The sequence below is a fragment of the Mustela nivalis genome, assembly GCF_964662115.1.
Source record: "Mustela nivalis genome assembly, chromosome: 9".
Classification (NCBI taxonomy): Eukaryota; Metazoa; Chordata; class Mammalia; order Carnivora; family Mustelidae; genus Mustela; species Mustela nivalis.
In genome coordinates, this window is record NC_139028.1 from 106510354 (window position 1) to 106528852 (window position 18499).

The 18499-nt window shown below is 35.2% G+C and overlaps 1 protein-coding gene across 1 annotated transcript; it reads left to right on the plus strand.

Moving 5' to 3' along the window:
* Window positions 1-7588: 7588 nt before the first annotated feature.
* LOC309872859 (olfactory receptor 8U9-like) lies at window positions 7589-8533 on the plus strand (the record flags this gene model as incomplete). Its single annotated transcript, XM_082747826.1, has 1 exon — window positions 7589-8533. The coding sequence occupies one exon, from the start codon at window positions 7589-7591 to the stop codon at window positions 8531-8533; it is 945 nt and encodes a 314-aa protein (XP_082603952.1).
* Between the last annotated feature and the right edge of the window lie 9966 nt (window positions 8534-18499).

The following is an 18499-nucleotide window of genomic DNA, read 5'->3' on the forward strand; positions in this document are numbered from 1 at the left end:
TTTTAGAACTCCAAAGGTAAATGATGAAATGGTTAGAGAAGGTATCCCATATCAGAGAAAACAAACATTAGGTGGCTGACTTATAGATTTACAAGTAACTCCAGGAATTAAAAGCAGCTGGGATTTTGGAAGCACTGAATCCAAAAGTAAACTGACGTTCTTGGAAATAGGAGGTTAAAACAGGAACGAGCATTATTTGCTAACTTAATATGTTGGTACCCAATTTCAATGAAATATTATCAGGAGTCAGGATACATAGAAGTTAAAAAAAATGTAAATAGGTTTGAACAGAGCAATACAATATGGATGAGAACAATAAGTTGTTCTTTCTTATCCTTTGTCTTCCTTTTTGCTTTTTGACTGGGTATGTTGGGATATAGTGGATCAAGGCATCTGAGGAACTATTATTACAGATGGCTAAAATCCTTTTCATAACCAAGTTGGTAAAATCAAACTGAAAATCATATTTAAAATAAAACTTTCTCTTTCTTAATACTGTTTGATTAAAAAATATATATATATACCACTGATAAATTTATATTCTGAAAACTAACCAAATATAATTGAAATTATTTTTTTTTAAAGATTTTATTTATTTATTTGACAGAGAACACAAATAGGCAGAGAGGCAGGCAGAGAGAGAGGAGGAAGCAAGCTCCCTGCTGAGCAGAGAGCCTGATGCGGGACTCGATCCCAGGACCCTGAGATCATGACCCAAGCCGAAGGCAGCGGCTTAACCCACTGAGCCACCCAGGCGCCCTAATTGAAATTATTTTAATGCAATTAGTATAATTTATATAACTTTTAGTGAAAGACCCAGAGTGCAATCATTGATAGGTTCATGTTGATTCATAAACTTACTGGATTCTGTAAGATTTTCCTCTCCCGCTACTCTAAATATCAACTTTCTTTATTGTGTGCAATATATGTATTGTATTGTGATATCATTAGACATTCCAAGAATCACGTGTGTGAGAACTCCTTATATCATTAGCGGGACATTTAAATTGTTTTTGCAAAAATTTTTATTCTGTCTTCTGATAGTTCTTGATCAGTGAGTGTACACCAAAATCTGTTGTACAATATTGCATAAAAGTAACCAGCCTGTATCTCAGACCTGTCAAATCATCACCACCACATAGAGGTCAATAAGTCCATATTTTAATCAACTCTATGAGTGATCTGATATTTAATCTTCAGAATGACTCTCGACAAATCATCAAGTACTATACTGGAAGAGATGCCAGCATATGTCACTTCATTCCACTTTGCTTTATTGAACTTGGCAGATATTACAGTTTTTAAAAAAAGTCTGAGGCAACCCTGCCTTGAGCAAGTCTATCAGCACCATGTTTCCAATAGCATTTGCTCATTCTGTGTCTCTGGCACATTTTGGTCATTCTTGCAATATTTCAAACTTTTGTGATGGTGATCTCTGATCAGTAATGATGACTCAGTGAAAGCTCAGTTGATGGTAAGCATAATTTAGCAATAAAGTTTTTTTTTTAATTAAGGTATGTACATTTTTTAGATGTACTACAATTACACACTCAATAGACTACAGTACAGTGTAAACATAAAATTTATATGCCTTGGGAAACCAAAAGGTTTTATTTTATTTACTTTATTTATTTTATTTACTTTATTGTGATACTTTCTTTATTACATTGGTCTGGAATGAAACCCTTAATATCTTTGAGATATGTCTGTATGGAAAATCCTATTAATATTCTATGGGTACGTTCACTTTACTTATAAATGAATTCAGTGTTAAGAGTTTCTTCAAGTATAGGTACTAAATATTTAGTCATAATAATTGTGATATAAGAGAGGAAATGTAATCCTACAAAACAAAATTAGACTCATAGACATGAAAACATTATAATTAGGGTACCCTTGGATTACTCCCCCAAATCTTTGTTAAACTGTTCCCTACTAATTTCCTTACAGATTATGGCTCAAGAAGATGTGGTATATATACACAATGGAATACTATGCAGCCATCAAAAGAAATGAAATCTTGCCATTTGCGACAACATGGATGGAACTAGAGCGTATCGTGCTTAGCGAAATAAGTCAAGCAGAGAAAGAGAACTATCATATGATCTCCCTGATATGAGGAAGTGGTGATGCAACATGGGGGCTTAAGTGGGTAAGAGAAGAATAAATGAAAAAAGATGGGATTGGGAGGGAGACAAACCATAAGTGACTCTTAATCTCACAAAACAAACTGAGGGTTGCTGGGGGGAGGGGGTGGGATTATGGACATTGGGGAGGGTATGTGCTTTGGTGAGTGCTGTGAAGTGTGTAAACCTGGTGATTCACAGACCTGTACCCCTGGGGATAAAAATATATGTTTATAAAAAATAAAAAATTATTAAAGAAAAAAAAATAAATTAGATTACTTCTAAAATGGAGAGAGAAGAAATAGGAGGCAGCCCAGAAAAAAGTTTTCTTTTATCATTTACACTAACATTGTGACAAAGCTGTTAGTTGATACTTTGCATTGTTTCTTCCTTCCTGTAGTTTATTATAAAATTATTGATGAATGGTCCTAGTTTTAGAATGAACAGCTAGAGCAGAAGCTTTAGGAAAGTGAGGAGGCCACGTAGTACTTCGGAATCTTCTTATTACCCTGAATGTAGGCATGGGAACAAATAGATCCACTAAGTAATAACAAGGAATAAAATTATGTAGAGTTTTTTAATACACATCCCTTGTTACTCAATCTTAAAATGTTGATATATTCATACAGTCTAATGTTATAAAATGGAAGTCCTTAATTTACTACATTGGTTTGCCTGATCAGCCAAGCTCTGCTCACTGGACATGGTCTTTATTACCTATTTATTCATAGACACGATGCCCTATAAATCTTATTTGTGATGAGACATGGGTGAAGAAATGAAAGTTCAAGAGGAACTGAACCATAAGTTATATGTGGATCCTTATAGCAGTTGGTAGAAGTCTGAACAGAAAACTGTGAACTGATATTAAACAAGAACATCATGTAAAGTATAAGCAGGATTCACTGAATAAAGTTTATAAATTCCCATAGAAAATGTAGTGCTGGTTTTCCATGGCGCTCTTTAAAATGTCCTGTACCAGTTCTATTTTATTTAATTCTTTGACCTGATACAATAAATTAAGATAAAAACAAAAAAGCACTGAGGAATCAAGTGTAATTTCTGGACACTTAAAAAATTTCTCATTCATTAGGAAGAGTTTCCTTTTAATCACATTTAAGGTGTAATGGCTTCTTCAGAAAAACAACTGGTATTCCTAAGGATTCTGTTTGTTTTTATGTTAAGTATAGTACTGTACTTAATGTTCCATCATCTCAATACCAAAACACAAGTCATGACATTTAGTAACAAGGCACAAGCATATCTAGCCATTGTACCAGATGTGTTCCTTAACCTGGGGGGAGGAAGAAAGACACATTAAATATACAAAAAAGGAATATTAAATATCTGGAACATATAATTTGAACATACACAATTCCCTATCTTGATTCCTATCTTGATCTTTACCTAGCTTGATCATTATTTACAAAATGTAAGCGTGTTGTGATTTTTAAGCATTTGCTGTAATTTCTCCTTTAGTCAAATGTTTTGTTTACACATCATGAAAAAGAAATGTTACATTTCATCCCCTTCTTCATTATATTGTAGCCCAGGATTATAGTTCAATTTTTATTAAAGGAAAAGTAAGGGGCAAATTTTTAATTCATAGTCAGTGTATAAAACTCACATATCAACATTCCTTTCCCTATACACTAAATTGGCAATACATTTCTTATTCATCATCTAGGTCAGAGTGACTAGAATGTCCCAGAACTTTTACCAAATGCCTTGTGTATTAAGTAAGAGGTAGGTTTTCAGAGGAATAAGATAAATGTTTCATAGAAAATTATAAGAATTTTTAAAAGGTCATTCACACCTGTCCTTTAAAAAAGCCAATTTCAAAAATTGACCCTCATAATCTACTATAAGAAGTAATTTTTAAAAAATTAACTAATAAGGGCACCTGGGTGGTTCAGTGGGTTAAGCCTCTGCCTTCAGCTCAGGTCATGATCTCAGGATCCTGGAATCGAGCCCCACATCGGGCTCTCTGCTCAGTGGGAAGCCTGCTTCCCCCTCTCTTTGTCTGCTTGCCTCTTTGCCTACTTTGTGATCTCTCTCTGTCAAATAAATAAATAAAATCTTTTTAAAAATTAACCAATAGTATTATAAGAGTTAGGAGAACCTTAGAGCAAAAACTTTGTACTAAAGGCAGAGCTATAGATATGCAGTTCTTCAAAAACAGGGAATCACAGCAATAGAACTTCAGCCTGCCTTGAGATCCCTGCTGAGCACGTACTATAATTTTTCTGAAAATCTTATTTGCATTTGAAGTAAGATCCTTTGGGAGAAAGGCACTAATAAGTACATGTAGTCAGCTGCTATTCAAAGCCATTATGCAGAGAAACAGGAGTGCCTTCTACCCAGGTAGGTCAGAAGAGCATTTTTCTAAATGGCCAACTTTGGCTTATTGACTTGTAATAACATCCCTATAGCAGCTCAAGACAAGAATTTTAAAAATTAAATAGAATATAATACAATGGACTAGTTAAAAAAAGCTTGGAGTATCTTCTGTAACATGAACAGTGTTTTCTCTGACTTTACATTAGTTGTATATATATGAATTTCTTTTTACAGTTAAAATATATTTTATATAACATATTTTTTCCTTTAAGATTATATATTTATTAAATATTTATATATTTTATTTCATATATGTATTTTCTTTTTAGATTAAAAAAATAAAAATTCCAGTTTAGGATCTATGAGAAAATTTAGGAAAAATCAGGCCCATGATTTACCATATTATAATCTATCAAAAGCTACTGTGTTTCTGCATTAACAGTAGCTAAATATTTTACTCAGGATTAGCAAAGGTCATCAACGTGTCATTAGAAATATTTTCCAAAACACTGACTATAACATAAGAATAAGGGGAAGAAATAGCCAAATATTATTATGATGATATTAATCTTTAGATTTTATTATTTATTTGAGAGAGAGCGGCGAGAGTGGGGTGAAAGTGCAGAGAAGCAGACTCCCCACTGAGCAGGGAGTCCAACTCTGGCCCCATGACCTGAGCAAAAGGCAGACATTCAACCAACTGTGCCACCCAGGTGCCCTACGATATTAATCTTAAATTAGTTCACTCAGCGTTAATATGTAATTCTTCATTACCTAACGTTTAGAGGAGACTGCATTAAGAAATGACAAAAAGCCAGGGTGGCTCTCAACCGTAAGTGTCTAACTAACACCCAGCAAGGGAAGAGTTATGAAAAGAAATGGTTGTTATACAGTGGCAAGACCTATAAATGAATCATGTCTAAATGGATTCTAGAACAAAAATATGAAATATGTTAACATGGGAAGTAGCTCTTCACAGAAAAGATGATGTTTATTAACAAGACTTAAGGATAAATGAATTTCCCTTCATCATTTTTCTTGTGGAGCAGAGTACTAGGAACAGCAAGGACAAAGCAAAGAAGCTTGGAGAGGCATAATATTGACAAGTGGAGACCAATTCTGTTAACTGAACCAACAGATGTCCACTGATGGTGGAGAAGATTAATGGAATTGGGATTATAACATATTCGGGGATGAGATTATAAAAATTTGCATACACTTTTAAATAGAATTACCCACATTTTATTTTTAATACAAAGTAAAGTGGTTTGTACGTACAAATGTCAGAGGTTTCTATTTCAGAAGTGGAGCAAAACAATGAAGAAGAAAAAAGACGAGAAAAATAAAGGAAATTTGAATAAAGCTTTCTTTCTTTCCAGTCTAGTCTATTGTCTCCTCTCTGACTGCTCTGTCTCCAGACAGTCGTCCCTGGAAATCAATGGTTCTCAACATATGTTATTGGAAGAGAGAATGAGTGAATCGACATAAGCTTCTAAGGGAGTGGCAGTTGGACATAATCAAGACAAGTATAGAATGTGCATAGTCCTGCTTGTAGATCGGGGCAGGAGGTGTTCCTTAGGTCTGTTTGTAGATGAGTTACTAATGACTGAGGTTGGTGAAAATAGGTCTGGTGTGGGCTGTGCCAGAGTGTAGCTTTTGAAGCTCTGTTGTAAATACTACTAGATCATGGTTCACATTTTAGAATCTTCACCAAGATTATTTTGACTAGTTAGAATAAAACAGATTCTCATAGAACACAAAAGAATGTGCAAGAAAAGCACATTCCGAGTCATGAGACAATTATTCTGGATATATTTATAAGCTCTATGCCATCACGTGACAAGATTTGTTTTCATTTCTCAGGTGTAAGAGCTGGAAAGAGAGACAGAAACAGAGAGATAAAAAGGGAGAGAGAGAGAGAAGGAAAAGAGGAGAGAGATGACATTAATAGTAAGAATATGGTTCAATAGTTTCTATGCCTTACTAAGATAATTTTCCATGAATTTTAGATACTCAATAATTCAATTATGAAAGTCAAGCCTATGAAAGTCAGTCACTAATTCCAAGAACTATCTGTCCCCTTCTTCCTATTTAGATAATGTCATTAACTGCATTTTACAGACCACTAAAGATTAAATACCCAGTGATTAAAAATAAGCAGAATTATCAGATGCATATACAGAGAGATCTAACTTGGTTAGTTCCATGGGCAATGCACAATAATACTATTTCAAAATAATAAATCATATTACTTATAAATCATGAAAAAGAAAAAAATAAAGAAATTTGGGTAAAATGAATAAGAAAAATAGGGATCCATTTTATTTTATTTTTTTTAAAGATTTTATTTATTTATTTGACAGACAGAGATCACAAGTAGGCAGAGAGGCAGGCAGAGAGAGGGGAGGAAGTAGGCTCTCTGCTGAGCAGAGAGCCCATGCAGGGCTGGATCCCAGGACTCTGGGATCATGACCAGAGCAGAAGGCAGAGGCTTTAACCCATGAGCACACAGGCACCCCTAGAGATCCATTTTAAAGTAAGAAAAAGAAAATTAATATATGAGACACAATTTAAATCTATGTTTCCTTAATAAAAGATAAACAAGTTGAAAGAAATAGAAGTTGACTTACAGAGACATAGATTTCCAAATCTCTTGAAAAGGATCAATTTATAAACTATTATAATTTATAATGTATAACTCACTATAAATTATATAAGATTCTTATGTAATGTATAATTCAGATTATTAAATATATTAAATATATTACATATGTTAACATAACATAGGTTATAGTAAACAATAACTTACACATTTCAACAGGTTACATTATAATTTTGAATAGCTTAATGCACAAGACCTTTGAACAGAAACCAAGAAAATGTGAACTTTTCCATTGGTCCCACCTTTGTATACACATTGCATTTGAGAAGAGAAGTAGGCTGTTCCCACATACAACTCTTTCTATTCTCCATCTCATTCGCAGAATCTCAAAATGCTAACAATTTCTATATTAGCAATGAAGCCTCTTTACAACATATGAAAGTAAAAAAATACTACTTATTGGAATGTCAACTTGAATTTAACTCTTCTCTACTTCCTTATGCAGATGTCTTGAAAAGATATGGCTCAGATAAATTGCACCCACGTGAAGGACTTCATTCTCATGGGCCTCACAGATCAAAAGGAATTAAAGATGCCCTTCTTTGTGGTTTTCTTATCTATCTACCTTTTCACAGTAGTAGGCAATCTAGGTTTGATCTTAGTCATTAGAACAGACTCGAGACTCAACACTCCAATGTACTTCTTTCTTAGCAACCTAGCTTTTGTTGATTTCTGTTACTCTTCTGTCATTACACCCAAAATGCTTGGAAACTTCTTATACAAACAAAATGTTATCTCCTTCAATGCATGCGCTGCTCAGTTAGGCTGTTTCCTCATGTTCATGGTATCTGAGTGCTTGCTGCTGGCTTCCATGGCCTATGACCGATATGTGGCCATTTGTAACCCTCTCCTCTACATGGTTGTAATGTCCCCAGGAATCTGCATTCAGCTTGTGGCCATCCCGTACAGCTATAGCTTCCTGATGGCACTGTTTCATACTATCCTTACCTTTCGTCTCTCCTACTGTCACTCCAATATCATCAATCATTTCTATTGTGATGACATGCCTCTCCTCAGGCTAACCTATTCAGACACTCACTTCAAACAGCTTTGGATCTTTGCTTGTGCTGGGATCACATCCATTTCCTCTGTTCTGATTGTCTTTGTCTCCTACATGTTCATAATTTCTACCATCCTGAGGATGCGCTCAACTGAGGGCAGGCGCAAAGCTTTTTCCACATGTGGCTCTCACATGCTGGCAGTCACCATATTCTATGGGACCCTCATCTTTATGTACTTACAGCCGAGCTCAAACCATTTCCTAGACACAGACAAAATGGCCTCCATCTTCTACACAGTGATCATTCCTATGCTGAACCCCTTAATCTACAGCCTCAGGAACAAGGATGTAAAAGATGCCCTGAAAAAAGTTATCATCAGTAGAAACCAGGCTTTGTGTTTATAAAATATGAAAAAAAAAATTGAAAAAGTAAAAGTGGACTTTCCTTCACAATCTGATTTTTTCCTTGATTAATTAAACTAGTAGAATGTGTTGATTCCCGCTGGTGGTCAATAAACATTTGCTCACTGCAATATAGTATCATCCTCTGAATTCTTTGTAAATAAGTGTGACATAGAATTAAAATTATATGTAGAAAGTACCAGAAAAATTATATCATGTTCTTTCTCAAATGAAACAATATGTACATTACGTTTTTATGTCATCTGATAGCTACATAACTAGGTACTGGCCAAGAACAGACAGAAGTGTAGACACCTTGAACAGCAGGTTTAGGATCATAAGAGTGCTTTTATATTTATGAGTGCTTCAGTAATATATTCCAAATTAAATGCCAAGAAAAAACTGCAAGCCAGTGTTATCAACTGGGAGTGATTTTCATTTGGCAATGCATGGAAATATCACTGATTTTGACCATGATAAAATGACATAACCTTTATGCCATTATGTACCTAGAAGATCAAGGCTGAGGATGATACTAATCACCTACAATATACAGGCAAGTCCCTCACACAAGAAAACTGATCGAATTCAAAATGCTAATAGTACCAACTGAGAAAGCCTATCATAAACAATTGTTTCTGAAATAATTGTTGTAGACTTATTATTTGGGTCAAGGTGGTAGAGAGTGTTTTTCAAGTCTTCTTCTATAGCCTTGATAATTTTCTCTTTATTTACTCAATCAATTGTTGAGTGTTATTAAATCCCAGTTAAATTATGTTTTAATGTTCTTCTCTGCCCATTTTATTCCATATGTTTTGGGATGTCATTGTAAGTTATTCATGAATTCATAATTGCTAAATTTTCTGTTGTTTTTTTTTTTTCTTTCATACTATCATTATTACAGACACCCCTTTGTTTTTGGCACCATTTCTTTTCTTAAAGTCTTTTTTTTTTTAACTTTAATATATGCCATCCAGATTGAACCAGACATTTCAACATTCTTTCCAATTAATACAGGGCAGCCAAACTCCCTCAGCCTTCTGCTCTCAAAGTTATATACCTAAACCCATCAAAGTGATCAGCCCATAAAGGGACCCTACACATTAAAAGATGTACCTGGTTTAAGGCAGTTGTTATTTAGGATTTTAATATCACCATAATTTTTGTGCTAAAATTACTTCTTTAGTAAAATCATATCTGCAATGGATACAATCAGTGCTCCTTCTCTGAACCATCTTTGGTTTGTTCCCTAACTTAAGCAAGCATTTTGAAAGTCTCATTAAAACACAGATTGCTGGGTCAAATCCCCAGAGTTGATGATTCAATAGTTCTCTTGGCGAGCCAAAGAATTTCCATTTCCAACAAGTTCCCAACGTGGCTTGATGCTGCTTGTCCAGGACCACTCTTTTATACCCACTGCCTCATGTGATCCCTTTACCTTATTTGCATGGTGTTTTCCCCTCTCGAGATGGAGAATGATATAAGTTTTGTGAAGATGTTTTGCCTGCCTTCCAGGTGACCATGAAGTTATTGGGAATTTGCATCCTGCCAGGGATAGACCTTAGCCAATTACTGCTATATACACAGGAGTATAAACACTCAAGTTCCTTAGCCTATTCATTAGAGCAACTGCAAAGTGTGACCTACCCTGTTTCCAAAACTCTCTCATGGAATCTAATTGAAGTTCCTATTATGGGATTTTGGTACTGCACCTATACTTGGTCTATTTCCTTTCCAGGCCTCACTTCCTACTCAACTTAATGACTACCATTGGGAATAATGCCTAATAAATGACATTTATACAAATTATTGACTCAGTGTCTCCTTTTTGGGAAACTCAACTTAAGATGGTATTACAATTTCTTTTTTTTTTTTTTAAGATTTTATTTATTTATTTGACTGAGAGAAATCACAAGTGGATGGAGAGGCAGGCAGAGAGAGAGAGAGAGGGAAGCAGGCTCCCTGCTGAGCAGAGAGCCCGATGTGGGACTCGATCCAGGACCCCAAGATCATGACCTGAGCTGAAGGCAGCGGCTTAACCCACTGAGCCACCCAGGCGCCCGGTATTACAATTTCTATACACTACATTATTTGTATAATTTTGTAGAAAACAATGCTTCTTTGATAACAAATTATCTTGAAACATGAAAATTGTTTGACATTTGTCACTGTCAGCATGCTGAGTCTCTCTAGAGTGTTTCCAATTCTTCTTATCACAAAATAGGCTCAGATGATTAAAGACAAAACTGAAAAAATAAAAGTCTGAATAATTCTTTAGGATTTATAGGCAGGTCTAGTTTATTCTTAGCCACAAAACTCTGGATCCCTTTTCTTCTAGGAGAAGGAAGACAAATGAATAGATGTCAATGTCAGGGGGTGTGAACCTGACTCTTCATTGTAGCACTAGTCAAATTGCTTTTGGAAATCCATTATTTCCTTCTCATTGGTAATATGATGGGGTTGTACTAAGCATATGGCTTTAATTTGTTTTCTTTTACAGAATTACTTTGGTCACAAATGAATTTTTATAATAATAACCCTGTTGTTATTAATAATAACAACAATACCGTTTATGGCTCCTCTGATTGAATGGGATGGAGGACCAAAGATTGGTCCTATTGTTCTTTTTTTTTTTTTTTTTTAAAGATTTATTTATTTGTCAGAGAGAGAGCGAGCGAGAGCGAGCACAGGCAGACACAGTGGAAGGCAGAGTCAGAGGGAGAAGCAGGCTCCCTGCGGAGCAAGGAGCCCGATGTGGGACTCGATCCCAGGACGCTGGGATCATGACCTGAGCCGAAGGCAGCTGCTTAACCAACTGAGCCACCCAGGCGTCCCTGGTCCTATTGTTCTTATTAACACATTTTCCAAACATATTCCTTCAGGCCACTCAACAACACTGGAGTCCTCTCTGTAGAATCAGATGACCATTCAAAGCACTGTCTGAAAACTATGGATCTAAATATAGTCTATAGTCCCCTGTAGCCCATAATTCTCTGATATCCACTTTCTCACAGGAATCTCAAAAGTTTGACTTTGCCAATGGAAGTCTCTCTCACCAGTACTGCACCTGACCCCTGTCTGTGGCTCCTCTGTTCCTTATAACAACTATGTCCACTTGTACCTCCAATTATAAGCAGTTTTATTAGCTGCAGTAATACTCTTGAGGACCTGAAATTCACCAGGGCTTCTATTGCTTTGTAATTGTAAAACCTAACTTTAAAATGGTATTTCATCACTTGTAAAATTTGAGATATGAATGAGTAACATTGCTTGGAAAATGGTTGCTCTTTCCAAAGTGTTAAGAAGTATAACTTCTCTTCAGTAATGCTGCTAGGGAAAACATAGAATTAGATAAATTGTTGTGTGGGTTTCATTTAAAATTTGATCTCACAGGTTATTGAAATAATGAAGTTTTAGCAACATGTTTGGAGATCCAGGGTTTCCACTGTCATTATTTTTTGCAAATTTTTTTTATTCATTTGAGAGAGAGAGGGAGAGAGAGGCCAAGCATGAGTGGAGGGGAGTTGCAGAGGGAGTGGGAGAAGCAGACTCCTTGCTGAGCAAGGAGCCGGATGAAGGGCTGGATCCCAGGACCTGGATATCATGACCTGAGTCAAAGGCGGACACTTAACTATCTGAGCTACCCAGGCGCCCCTCCACCATCATCATTTATCATAATTTGTTATAATTTGTTCCATAATATGAGGAAATTTCTAAACAACTATATTTATATATTTATTTTTCAGAAGCTCAACCCCAAGTTCTCCCAGACCACTCTCTTATATTGTGAAGGAATGTGGGACAAATGAGTCCCAATTGTACTTTCTCATGGGAGATGCCATGAAAACTTCATGTTCTCTAGAGCTTCCACAGGAGGATCGAAGGAGAAAAAGATAAGAGAAAATCCCCAACACTCTACGTAATTTTTACTTATTTATTTATGTTTGCTTGCTCTTATTTTTTTTAATTTTTTAATTTTTTATAAACATATAATATATTTTTATCCCCAGGGGTACAGGTCTGTGAATTGCCAGGTTTACACACTTCACAACACTCACCATAACACATACCCTCCCCAATGTCCATAACCCTACCCCCCTTCTCCCAGCCCCCTCCCCCCAGCAACCCTCAGTTTGTTTTGTGAGATTAAGAGTCACTTATGGTTTGTATCCCTCCCAATCCCATCTTGTTTCATTTATTCTTCTCCTACCCCCTTAACCCCCCATGTTGCATCTCCACTTCCTCATATCAGGGAGATCATATGATAGTTGTCTTTATTTATTTATTTTAATGGTGTTATGTTAGCCAACATAAAATACATCATTAGTTTTTGATGCAGTGTTCCAAGAGTCATTGTTTATGTACAAAACCCAGTGTTCCATGCAATACATGCCCTCCTTAATCCCCACCACCAGGCTCATCCTCCCCTCTAAAACCCTCTACATAATTTTGAGGATAATGTTTCCAATGGGGGATTGGAGAGAGTTCTGTGTATATATTAAGCTAAACCTGAGTTCATTCTGACATTTTCCACTCTAAGGCAGTACCACAGGATTCATTCCAGACTTAAGTTTTTGCTTATCTATAAGGTTCTCTCCAACAATGAGAAACCTAAGCCCTTCCAATTAAAAAAAATTTTTAATTCTTTGTTAAGCTCTGATACAGTATGCCAATTTCAGAATTGTTAACTAGAACCCCCATGAGAAACAAATTTGCAAACTAAAATACAGAGTTTATATATAGTTCCTTGTATATAATTTCAGTTTCTAATCAAAACACCATTGTCTAGTGTTAGTTTGGCCAGTTGATCCCACACTTCAGTGTGGTTATATCATATATTTACAATATGATAAATATCATATATTTACAATATTTACAATGGAGTTAGATGCATTCGTCAGAGTATGCATTTCTTCCTGTTATCTGCCAACAATCTCTTTAATTTTTTATTTGTTTACATATAAAATTTACTTGTTATATTGCATGGTGCTATGCATTTGTGACAAATGATGCAAATGCATAGAATCAAGGAACCACCCCTTAGTGACATGTAGAACAGATTCTTCTGTTTGGAAGTTTCCCCAGGTGTCTCCTAGTTGCTGTCCCCTCCCCCCAAATTTGATGAATTATTTTGAGCAACTCTTACTTAAAGATTTAAAAATTAAGGGAATTTTTTCATTTTGTTTTTTAATTTTTTTGCAGTAAATTTTAATAAATGTGAAAAAATGTAAAAACAGTGGGAAGATGAAACATTCACTGGGAAGAGCCTTTTATAACATACATAAAACTAATGTTTATTTTATTTAAAAAATAATGTTTAAATAACATTATAAGATACAATGATAACAAATGACAGTAAATAACTTCTCTTGTCATTTGAATTCAATCTAATTTACTTATATGCATGAATTAATTAGAAGATGTCTTAGTTTTAGATCTAACATCTTATTCCCAGGTACCAAGCCAAGGCATTTTATAACAGCATATAAATAAGAACAGGGCATTTGCTATCTGTATTAAGTATGTTTTCCAGCTTAAAACAGAATTAAGTACTGATTATTCATAGAATAATTAATATTTCAAACATAGTTCTTGCTTATACGTGTATTCTAATTAACACTGACACAATGTGACTATGTCAGGCTACAATCCTTAGGGAATTGCTTCTTTTTAGTCTTCAGTGAACCAGATATGTTAATGCATCACTCACAAATAATGTTAAATACCTCACCACCACCACCATCACCACCACCACTACACTGAAGCCCACTGTTATATTCCTTGATGACATAAACTTCTCCCTGTTTAAGACCCCAGGCATTTGCACCAATGCCTTACTGACCTTTTCATTTACATCTTTTAAGGTTACTGTGTATAATTTCAGTTGTATGTTTTACCTTCTGTCTATTTGATACCTCTAAAAGATGCATTTGAGAAATCTGGCACATACTCAGTTAAATGCTGGCCTCTAATGCACTAGATTGGAAAAAAAGAAATAATTCCATAACTCCCCCCCCAAAAAAAACCTTTTGCAGTGTCAAGGATTATTTTGTTTCCACAAAGATGCCACCTTTTTCATCTCAAGCTGTAACAAAATCCATAAACTTGGTGGCTTAACCATCAGAAATTTATTTTTTCATAGTTCTGAAGGCTGGAAAGTCTAAGATCAATCTTCTGATCAATTTGGTTCCTGGTGGGAACTATCTTCTAGGCTTGTCATGACCACTAGCTTATTGTTTGTTTGCATGAAGCCTTCTTTTTTAGCATGTGTAGGGGGAGGAGGAAGTACTCTGGCGTTTCTTTTTACAAGGACACTAATCCATCATCTAATCCTAATCACCTTCCAAAGGCCCCATCTCCAAGTACCATCACACTGCAGGGTTAGGGCTTCAACTTGGGAATGCTGGGGGCAGAGGGCACAATACAATTCAGTCCACAGTAAATGCATTTTCCTCCAATGAATATTAAAACTGTGTTCTTCCTGCACAGTCTTGCTCTGGAACTCAGATGGACTAACTAAACAATGTAGAAAAGTGCTCTTTAGACCTAGTCATCAAGGAAATAAAATAATAACTGATAGAGAGAACCTGAAAAAAGAAACAGATGCTTCATGAGCATTTCAAAGGGTAAGCCAAAGAAAGAATATCATGTGTTAAAATATTCTGGAATAGTTATTGAGAGAATTAGCTATATAGTTCTTTAAAAGATATGTTCTAAGGTTCACAAGGTATCTCTTACTTTTCTTTGAAAGATAAATTTAAACCTTGTTACTAAGCAACAACAACATCACTCTTTTATTTTAAGATTTTTTTAATTTATTTATTTGATAGAGATCACAAGTAGGCAGAGAGGCAGGCAGAGAGAGAGGGGGAAGCAGGCTCCCTGCCAAGCAGAGAGCCCGATGTGGGACTCAATCCCAGGACCCTGGGATCATGACCTGAGCCAAAGGCAGAGGCTTAACCCACTGAGCCACCCAGGCACCCCAACAGCATGAACTCTTAACACAGCAATAAATAAACAATAGAATGTCAAAAATTAGGGAATGTTAGGGAAATAACATCATGCTAAAGAAAGAGCTATAGATCTGTAGTTCCACAAAACCAGAGAATCTTGTTAATTAATTTCTCTTTGGGATCTCTAAGGGGTATGGACTATAATTTTTTTGATGATCTACTTGCATCATACTCCTATAAGATCCCTTGGGATAGAGTCACTGACAAAACCCTGCAGGCTGTTGTTGACCAAATTCACCTGGAGAAGAAATAGGAGCACCCTCTACCCAGGTATTTTTGAAGACTATCTTTAAAATTGGGATCAAAATGAGTATTTTCAAAACGAACTAGAATAGAATGGAATGGATTTTAGAATAAAACATTTTAGGTGGCATTTTCTAAAATAAAGGTAAAAACTGTTTCCTCTAATCTTATTTCATTATTTATATGTGCCATTATATAAATTATATTTCTTATTATTAATATGAATTTTTTAAAAAATGAGATATCCAAAATAATGTCTATTATATCATTTGGAAAAGTCAGGCACTTAATGAACTAGATTATAATTTATCAAAAATGTCCTCTTTTTTTGTGAAATTTAGTTATTTTATCAAGAATGATATGTGAACACATTAAAATCAAGTCATCAATATTTCTTCAATGTATGAATATAAGTAAATAGCATAAATTATAAGCAAGGGAAGTAAGTATTGAAATATTATTAGAAAAAGTCATATTTGATACCCCACTACCCAGTGTATAGAAAGGACTACATTGGAAAGTGAATGGAGTCTCAATCTATTAAGAGAAGATATACCAAAACAGATGACTGCCAGAAATGGGAGATGATATGAAAATGAGTTATGTATAAAATGTTTCTGGAGCACAAAAAAGAAAACTGGTGGGTCATACAGCATGGAAATTAGGAATCAGGGAAGTCTTTACAGGAGAGGCGGAATTTGAAAGATAAATTTATTGAAAGATAAATCGGAGTTTTCCTTCCAGGTCTCTATCCACCATCCACCTGGTAGAGAAGAACACCTATGAAAAAGCACATATGAAAGTAAGAAAGCCTATAGGGGCATGTTGTAATTCAGGACTGCAGCACAATCTTTCTAATTAGATTATGTGTGTTTGCTGTAACAGAGGGAAGACATGGGAGTGGAATTTGAATATAAAATATCATGAGTTAGATGATAAGAGATCATATATACTATGCCTTCCGAGATATTTCCATAGATATGCATACCCTCCCTTTAAGATAAAATGGGATACTGAAGTTCTTACAACTGCCAAACAGTAAAGCCTTATTCGGCATCTTGGGACCTGAAAACAATATCCCCAATCAAATAGTTGCTTAATTTCTTCAAAACTGAATTTATATATTTGTAGGATCACTAGCCAGGCTTTTAAAAGCTTTAGCAACCTACTCATTTCATGTAATGGTGATTGGCAACTATGATCAATATCATCTAAGAGATTGTCTTTGTCCCATTGAAAGTGGTATAAACACACACTAAAAATGTATTTTTGATTTCCATATTTATGCTTTATGAAGAACATCTACCTTCTCATGATGTATTCTTTCATCTATTCCCTGACATAACAAAATATATTAATTATGCTATATGTTTCTCTTGGTAATTATGCGTTGCTGGAACTACATTTAAAGATCTAAAATTTTAAGGCACTCTTCTCCATCTTTAATTTAAAATACATATTGCACATAAAACTTTATGGCTATCTGCACCCAACATTTAAGGATTTTTCCATTTTTCTTATTCAATAACCTCTGTGTTTTAAGACCTGGAGGTATTGTACCCTGATCCATAAGCACTGTCTACCCTGCTGCCAGTGAATTTTCAAAGTGATTACACTCCCTTCTCTGAACATCTACCTTTTAATGTATCAGGGGAACAATTTTTTAACACGATATTTTCTATTTTGTTTTTTTTTAAGATTTTATTTATTTATTTGAGAGAAGGTGAAAGAGAGAGAGAGGGCACATACAGAGAGATGTAGAAGCAGATTCCCTGATGAGCAGGGAGCACAATGCCAGGTTTCATCCTAACACCCTAGGATCATGACCTGAACCGAAGGCAGACACTTAACCAACTGAGCCTCTCAGGTGTCCAGTGTTTTCTATTTAAAAAAGTATTTGTCTCTGTCCTGCAGTGGGGATAAATAACTTTCTCTTAATATTTTCAATCCTTTTAGATACAAATTAGGATCATTTATAGGTTAAGAAAATGAGAAACAAACTGAATTTTTGCCACCCTAAAGCTTATGTGACCAGAGAGTAACAAAGCCAAATTCAAATACAGATTCCCCAGTTGTATCAGGGTTCTTTCTACTATTCTTCTTGGCTTCAATCCCAGTAAAATGCCATCTTTCAAAAGTTATCTGTCATTAGAAGAGAAATCGTCCATTATAAAAGTGCTAAATGAGCTAGAAACTCCAGTGAATCTTCTTTCTCAGAAGTGGAATAAATTAAATTAGCCCCAATTGAAAATTTACATTTATTCCTTCAGAAGATTGTCTGAATTTTGAATTTCAGCAAACAAGCTAAGGAAGTTTGAGTGCTTTGAAAAGGGACACAATTACTAGTCATTGCTTTGCCATAATTGAGACTGTAATCTCATATTTTTTGTAACACTGTGATATAACGACTTATAAGAGATATTTATTTCTCTGATATATTTGGTCTTCATTCACAGTTCCATAAAATGCTACAAAGACATGAAGGTGAAACGTGTGTCTTGTTTTGTTAATGACATAACTTTGGGAGACGGGAAGCTGAATCAGCCAATGGCCAATGACTCAGTCATGACTACTTAGTGAAGTCTCCATAAAGACCCAAGAGGACTGGGTTCTGAGAGCTTCCAGTGGGGGAGGTGAGGGAGCTAAACAGTACACTTAATTCAATTAAACTAGACCTGATTTTCTTCTTTTCATCCAGGTACACGAAAGACAC